Source organism: Lolium rigidum, chromosome 5, assembly GCF_022539505.1.
Source record: "Lolium rigidum isolate FL_2022 chromosome 5, APGP_CSIRO_Lrig_0.1, whole genome shotgun sequence".
Lineage (NCBI taxonomy): Eukaryota > Viridiplantae > Streptophyta > Magnoliopsida > Poales > Poaceae > Lolium > Lolium rigidum.
Genome location: NC_061512.1, coordinates 121,498,412 through 121,506,066, shown reverse-complemented (window position 1 = coordinate 121,506,066; position 7,655 = coordinate 121,498,412). Strand labels below are relative to the sequence as shown.

The 7,655-nt window shown below is 46.6% G+C and overlaps 1 protein-coding gene across 3 annotated transcripts; it reads left to right on the top strand.

The window, feature by feature from the left end:
• Window positions 1-279: 279 nt before the first annotated feature.
• LOC124658005 (BTB/POZ domain and ankyrin repeat-containing protein NH5.2) lies at window positions 280-2,932 on the top strand. Of its 3 annotated transcripts, XM_047196459.1 has the most exons (3): window positions 280-605; window positions 678-927; window positions 1,875-2,932. In XM_047196459.1, exons 1-3 carry the CDS (start codon window positions 409-411, stop codon window positions 2,841-2,843), a joined length of 1,416 nt encoding a protein of 471 aa, XP_047052415.1. In that variant the 5' UTR covers window positions 280-408; the 3' UTR covers window positions 2,844-2,932. The 3 variants fall into 3 exon arrangements, with proteins under 3 accessions (XP_047052415.1, XP_047052414.1, XP_047052413.1); XM_047196458.1 differs by having other exon boundaries at window positions 280-927; XM_047196457.1 differs by having other exon boundaries at window positions 280-947; window positions 1,859-2,932.
• The last annotated feature ends 4,723 nt before the right edge of the window (window positions 2,933-7,655 follow it).

Sequence of the window (7,655 nt, the reverse complement as noted above, 5' to 3'; positions counted from 1 at the left end):
AGCACCGGAGCTAGTACCGCCACTGGCATGTGGGACCTACCCTCCCGTGCAGCCGGCGCGGCCCCCATCCATCAGCGAGCACACAGTGCGGGCGACTGTACACCACACCACCCACGACACTGTAGCGCGAGAAATCAAACAGTGCACATCGCTCTCAGCTCGACGGAGGGAGGGAGGGGAGCCACAGAAGAGCGGAGCTGCAGTGTCGCTGTAGAGCAAAGGGGATTGATAGCTAGCCAGCCGCTCCCCTAACCTTTCCGTCTTCCTCCTCTCCTCCCCTTCCCCACAGTCGTCCCGAGCTCCCTCCGGCTGCTGCTGCTTTCCCCTTCCCTCACACATCCAAATCCTTCCAAATCCCGTGCAAAAGCCGGGATCTTTTTCAATTTAGCACTAGCGCTACATGAGATCATGAGCTCCGAGGACTCGCTCAAGTCGCTGTCGCTCGACTACCTCAACCTGCTCATCAACGGCCAGGCCTTCAGCGACGTGGCCTTCAGCGTCGAGGGCCGCCTCGTGCACGCGCACCGCTGCGTGCTCGCCGCCAGGAGCCTCTTCTTCAGGAAGCTCTTCTGCGGCCTCGACCCCAGCCACCAGCCGCCACCGCCGCCGCTCAACTGGCCCACCTCGGCAGGAGCGGGAGGCGGAGGCGGAGGCTCACGTGGCGGCGGTGGCGGCAGCGGGGGCGCCCCGGCCGCGCCGGAGCTCGTCATCCCCGTCAGCTCCATCCGCTACGAGGTTCTGGTGCTGGTGCTGCAGTTCCTTTACAGCGGCCAAGCTTCTGTGGCGGCGCCCAAGAGCGGGCCGCTCCCAGGCTGCGGTGCGAGAGGATGCTGGCACACCCGCTGTGGCGCCGCCGTCGACCTGGCCCTCGACACCCTCGCCGCCGCGCGCTCCTTCGGCGTCGAGCAGCTCGCCCTGCTGGTCCAGGTGGGGGAACAAAAAACCATGCTACTGCTTCTATCATTCCAATTTGCATCCATCCATATGCACCCCCCTTCTTTTTTCTTGGGATCTGCAAGCATATGCTAACTCGATCTCCAGTCGTCGACGCATTAAGGTTGATGGTCGTTAGGCCTGCCATGATTGGAGGAACTTCTTTCTGTGTGACATTAGCATGGCAGCATGCAAGCTAGCAGCAGCTAGTCAGAAGAATCAAGGGGAATCCATGGGCGTCTGCGCCGATGCTGCTCCAGGCCGGATCAGCTCTCCCTGACTAGATCCCTACTAGGTTGCCCCCCTTTGCCTTTCCGATCGATTGATTCACTCACTCACTGCATCGGCAGAGCTGCAGGCAGCTGCCGCTGCAGATTCCAGTGCACTCACATCCCTCGTCAGTCGTCCTCCTGCCCATTTTCTAACAATTTTTCCCCTCGCTCGGCGCTGTGTACCGGACGAGTGATAGGACGGAGTCGTCTCTAGTCTCTCACAGTCTCGTTTGCTTTTTTCATCTCTGCTGGTGCTGGTGCTGGTCTGCTGCTACTGTCATGCGTCACTTGTCATGGAGCTCCTCCCTCTGACTCATCTTTACTAGGAAGGGTCTTTTCACGCCCTCGTTTGTGTCTGTCCCTTCCCTCACATCACATCCGTCTCCACCCACTCACTGCTAGCGCTTGCGTTGCGCTAGGGTTTCTTCTTGGACATCGATCCAGTAGAGTGTACGCACGCAGCAGCAGCATCATTTCCAACAATTGCGCCGGCCGGTGTACAGCATGTCATGCCATTGTTTGTGCAAGTACATCTTTTTGCTGTTATGATGCATGCATTGCTACTGTGCTGCATAATTCCGACTAAACAGTGCACTTCTTGATGACAATTTTGTTAGTTTTGCTCTGGTTTAATGAATCTCATCGGTTGGGAGAATTGATTTGATGCAGAAGCAATTGGAGAGCATGGTGAAGGAGGCGTCCGTGGACGACGTGATGAAGGTCCTCATGGCGTCTCGCAAGTTCGAGATGCAGGAGCTCTGGGCCACCTGCTCCCACCTCGTCGCGCGCTCAGGCCTCTCCGCCGACCTCCTCGCCAAGCACCTCCCCATCGACGTCGTCGCCAAGATCGAGGAGATCCGCGCCAAGTCGCCGCTCAACTCCGGAGGGGGCGCCTCCGCGCCGCGCTCGCCCTTCCTCACCCACCACTACCTGCCCATCAACAACGCGCCGTCCTCCGCCGCCGACCGCGACCACAAGATCCGGCGCATGCGGCGTGCCCTCGACGCGGCCGACATCGAGCTCGTCAAGCTCATGGTCATGGGCGAGGGGCTCGACCTCGACGACGCGCTGGCCGTGCACTACGCCGTGCAGAACTGCAACCGCGACGTCGTCAAGGCGCTCCTCGAGCTGGGCGCCGCCGACGTCAACTCCCGCGCTGGCCCGACGGGGAAGACCCCGCTACACCTGGCTGCGGAGATGGTGTCGCCCGACATGGTATCTGTGCTCCTCGACCACCATGCTGACCCCAATGCCAGGACGCTCGACGGCGTCACCCCGCTGGACGTGCTCCGGGGACTCACCTCGGAGTTCCTCTTCAAGGGCGCCGTGCCGGGGCTCACCCACATTGAGCCCAACAAGCTCAGGCTGTGCCTTGAGCTCGTGCAGTCAGCGGTCATGGTAACAACGCGCGACGACGGCGGGGGTGGCGATGGCGGCGGTGCTGGTGGAAGCGACGGCGGGAATTTTGCTCGTGCTGACGCCGACGACAGCCTGGTGAGCCTCACCATGAACTCCACGCTCATGTACCAGGGCCAGGAGATGGCAGCGCCGTCGGTGGCTGGCGAGGCTAGGAATAAAGGAAACAACAACGGCCGCGCGAGCCCCTCCACCTTGTACTTCCCCAATGGCTTCCCGTGATTGTCATCAACAGCTCCGGCCGTGTCAGTCTAGCTCGTCCTTCCTGTCACAGATATCTCCATCGTCTTCCTCAAGCTCAATCGATGTGTGCTGTCGAATTAAATTTGTGGTTTGAGATCCGATCGACGCATATGATGATGTAGCACTGTATCTCTAGGAATTGAAAGGATCGACATATGATCGAGTATGCATGCATGGCCAAGAATTTCATGGTATTTGATGTGGATTCTTCGATCTTGTCGCATGATTGGCAAGTGCAACAACGACTGTTGCTAATATCTTCAAACCAGTAGTCAAATGCTCATGGTTTCTCAAAAAGTAGTCAATGTTCATCTTAATTGTCAATGCGTGTAGAGAGATTCATTGCTCCTGGATGCATGATATAGTAGTATGATGCAGTGCTGAACGCTATGCGCGCAGCATGGCGATTCAGCAGTTGCCCGTGTTTTTACATGCATGTCTCCTTTATGCAGCTTTTAGTGACTGTAGCATGCTTTGGACGATAGGCAGGAGAGCGCGTGGTGTTCGACAAGGCGAATCTAAGCGTGGAATCGAATGAATGGCCACAGAGATTGCACTTGCATTTTCTTCAAGGTGACATGTCGATCTGATTTTTTTTAGATAATCGAGTCACAGGAAATGCACAAAACGTCGATCATGATGGGTTTAGGATTTTACGGGCAGGACCCATGCTTTACACTCACACAATTTATTTCTAGGTTTTGTTAAATCTCAATCGACTGAGATTTTATTTTGCCTTAACCGTTACGGAGAAGGAAAAAAAATTGGACCCGCATAGCACGTCCTGATAGCCCACAAGAGTTGCCATGGTAAAAGTAGTGGTGGGTCCGACAACTTTGCCTTTTCTTTCTGGAAAAATCAGAAATTGCCATCCAATTACCCATCTAAGATCGTGTGGCTCAGATCAGGCCGCGCGGCAAGACTAAAATTTCACTTGTGTGCGATACAGTTCTCAAAAAAGTTTAGTGACAGATATAAACCGCAACTACATAAAAAGGCGCAGGTTGCACTTTTCATCATACTAGAGTTCACTTCTCTGAATCGACTGAGACTTTGAAAGTCGGTGGGTCGAGACTTAGGGGACCCTCTAATTCTCAGTGTCCCATATTCTATGCAGTATGTGAAAAGTTTGTCAAAAACTAAAAACTACAAACCATTTACAATAGATAACTTAAGGGGTCCCCTAGCTAATAATTCAAAGAGATGGGTCCATACCTTCTGATCATACCAAAAGTAATCTTCAAACAGTCTAATACTATCTTATATCAAGAAAAGTAGATTAAAATCACATATAGGTAAATTTGTGGCACCCATGGTGCGGTAGAGCCGCTGGTATATAGTGTAAATACTATATGATTAGTCGTTTTGGACATCTGGATGAATGTAAGGCATTATTGCACATCGGACTATTGTTTTTTATACCATAGTTGATCGACAGTCATGTGCAGTAAATAGTATGTCATGTTCAATATAAGGCGACAAAATGCTAACTAAACATGTGATTTAATTGAGTTCAACCTATGGTTGGATGGTTAATACTTGGGAGGGCAGTGGCAACCCCAACCTAGCAGAGTTTAAATCCTAGGTTTCACACTTTGGTGTCTCATAGAAGGCGAAATATTCTTTCACTAGGAGGCGACATCCCTGTCCACAACAAGACGAATGTGATCACTTCGTCAATGTCAAGACCTCAGTTTTCTTGCACTCTATGAGACACCATATATTGATCGGCCGATAGTTCATGGAGTATTATTCATGGATGTGGTCCGTGAAACGTGAGAGCTGTTTTGCTTACTTTCACTGTATGATTGATCTCCTATTAGTACCAGCTGGCTTATTTCTTGACTAGCTATAGCCTATAGGCATGTTTATGTTTGTGTTTTTTTTTTTTTTTGAGATGTAGGCATGTTTGTGTTGACTGTTGAAGTTTATTTCATTTCTTTTTCGGGGAGACCGAGAACTGTTAATTAAAACCGCCGGCTGCCAAGTGGCATCTGCCACATGTACGGTTTCAATCAAGCTTTGAGAAAAGTCCCATGGAGGTTTTAAATTCGAGCTGAAGTTAACCAGGTTTCAATCAAGCATGCATTGTGAATAGAGTTCAGTACTTCAGTTTACTTCAAATTTCCTTATGTATGATGGGGAATTTATGAAATCTGTAAAATTTTAATGGAGCAGACGGACTTTGAATATAAAGCTACACGTACCGGAATTTGATGGCTGCACTTTAAAGTGTCTAGTATTTGGTTGGTTTTCTACCGTTTAATCGTGGGTTTGAGCCTGGAGCTGTATTATATATATATATGTTGCTTTCTTTTGCTAGGTACTCTGTAGTGCTAATACGTTCTGGTTCTATGAGCTCCAACCTGCATTTTCTCTCGTTTTCCGTTGGTTTCCTGTCGCGGAAACCGATGAATCGTTTTTGCCTGAAATTTTCAACAAACCGAACCTGTTAAAGCTTGCTGCTATCTGAACAAAACAAGCTGCCACACTTGTGTTGCTCTGAACATTGTGACCATGTATTCTAGTACTGCAGCATATGTGATAGAACTTCAATATGAGAGCGGGTATATCACTCGGGTTTGTGTGTCAACAGAGTACGGACCACACTTGATAAACTTGCTGTGCATTCAAACAATTATTAATTTACAGTGCATATATTGAATTTTCTTCAGCACGCAACCATGCTCGTCCCATGTCGTTCCATATATAACATATTTTGACAAAATAAAAAAAATATTTAAGGTAAAACAAGTACCTCCAGACTAAATTAATTGACGCAATGCAGAAAACACTTGTAATATACATAGTATATGAGTGCGCTACTTAATTTGGGCCTAATGGAACACATATTTTCTATATGAGTTAATTATATGCATGGTCAGTAATGTGTAATTTGGGGTGATTTGAATTTATGGAAAAGAAGTGGGCAAGTTAGAACTAGCAAAATTGTGAGATATATAGCTATTTTATTTCCTTCAATTAAATATGAAAGACAGGAAATGCACTAGACTCCAGTGTCATTCAGAGATTCCCTATAGCCCCGCACTGTTCAAAGTAAACTGAAACAGTTACGATTTCCATCACAACAGAGATTTAAACTGTAGAAACAGTATCTCATGATATGTGGCTATTTAAAATTGTTTTATTTATGTTTTTCTTCAAACGCGATGGAATAGTATAAAGGCACATTCACATTTTTTTTGTGTGGTTGCAACTCCTCCATCTCATGTCTGTACATGATTTGAACGCCACATAATTCTGTAGATGACATATTGTATGCTGTACAAATACTCAATACAATTATGTCACTAACAGTGCCTGTACCAGTGTCTCATGCACATGGAGACCTTTGCTCTCTGCTTCGCATATGTTCCCTCTCGTCTCCATATTGAATATCTCCAAGATGTGTTAACAATAGCATGCCATTGCAAAATATGTTTGGCCCGTTGTTAATCACAATAAATATATATTACTAAGTTTCAACAGTACAAACATGAGTTCTGTTTTGCGCAAAGTACTCTTATAAACATCCAAATCACTATCCAGGCATTATTCAAAGTCTTATAAACTCTGTAATTCTATTGTGAGCCGCTCAAGTAGATATGCATCCTTTCTTGTAGCAAGCTCTACGGGAGACAACCCGGTTGTTTTTATGTTTGTTTTGCTTTCAATGTTTTGTTACAGTAATAAAGTGTTAGTTTTAATTGTTTTCTGATGTCGTAACAAAGTACCAAGTTTAACCCATTTTGGATATATAAAAGTTGTATCAACATTTGGAGATGTAGTTTTCTACAGAACACTTTTTACCATAAAATTCTTGTTTTTGTTCTGTAGCTCCGATTGAACTCATTTTTTCGCATATAGTTTTATCTTTTTATGTTCTATAAGCACAAAAATTTCCTAAAATTCCTTACGTGAACAAGTGGTCAAATAAATTACGTTTAGTTGCTGCTGTTTTTCTTGACGGATTCTGTCCTTTTTTGTATTGTGCATACCTTTAAGTTCCAATTTAATTCTTTTTGAGTTGGTCCAGATTTAGTGAATGTAGACCATGAAATGTACTTTCTAGACACGTCAAATAAAATTTCGCTAAAGGATTTCATGGCAGCTTGCATCATATATTTGTACCACTAATGCCACTACATAGAAAAGAAATGAGAGAAAGTTTTATGTTGAAGTTTTTCGACAGGAACACCACACTATGAGCTATCTAAGAATGGTAAAAACAATAATATTGGGGATGCCCAAAGCACCCCACTTGACCTATTAAACTCTTGGTTTGCAAACGTCTAAACTTTGTTTTTTGAGCAACATAAGATTGTCGTTTAAACTTGGAGCGTCTTCATATAGAATTTCATTTTTTGCATTAATAATGAGAACACCACCTTGAATTGTAAAAAGAGTATGGAAGAGCTACTAGAATGAAATAAGGTTAAACTGGATGCTATTAGTGACAAGGTATTGACTTGTCAATGCCTACGGATTGTAGACTAGGGTTTTCAGGGAAGTAGAGGGCAAATAGATCTCGAGGGTTGAGCCGGAAAAGTACTCGACTGCTAAAAAACTAGGGTTACGTTAACAATGAAATCGATGCCCTCTTTCTCCCTCGACTCCCCCATATATAGGAGGCGGAGCCGAGGGTTTCGTGATGTACAAGTTACAAAGACCGGGATCTTTGAGTTCGTCCCGTAACAGTTACAAGTCATTATTCCTAATACAACTCTATCTTTCCAAACTATCTCTTAATTGGGCTTCCGGGCTTCATAAACTTCGGGTCGTGGGTCTTCA

Excerpts from the sequence above, each read along its gene's own strand:
- LOC124658005 (XM_047196457.1), top strand. The coding sequence starts at position 409 with ATGAGCTCCGAGGACTCGCTCAAGTCGCTGTCGCTCGACTACCTCAAC. Across the intron at positions 948-1,858 it reads GTGGGGGAACAAAAAACCAT|AATTGATTTGATGCAGAAGC; the intron begins GCTACTGCTTCT and ends ATCGGTTGGGAG.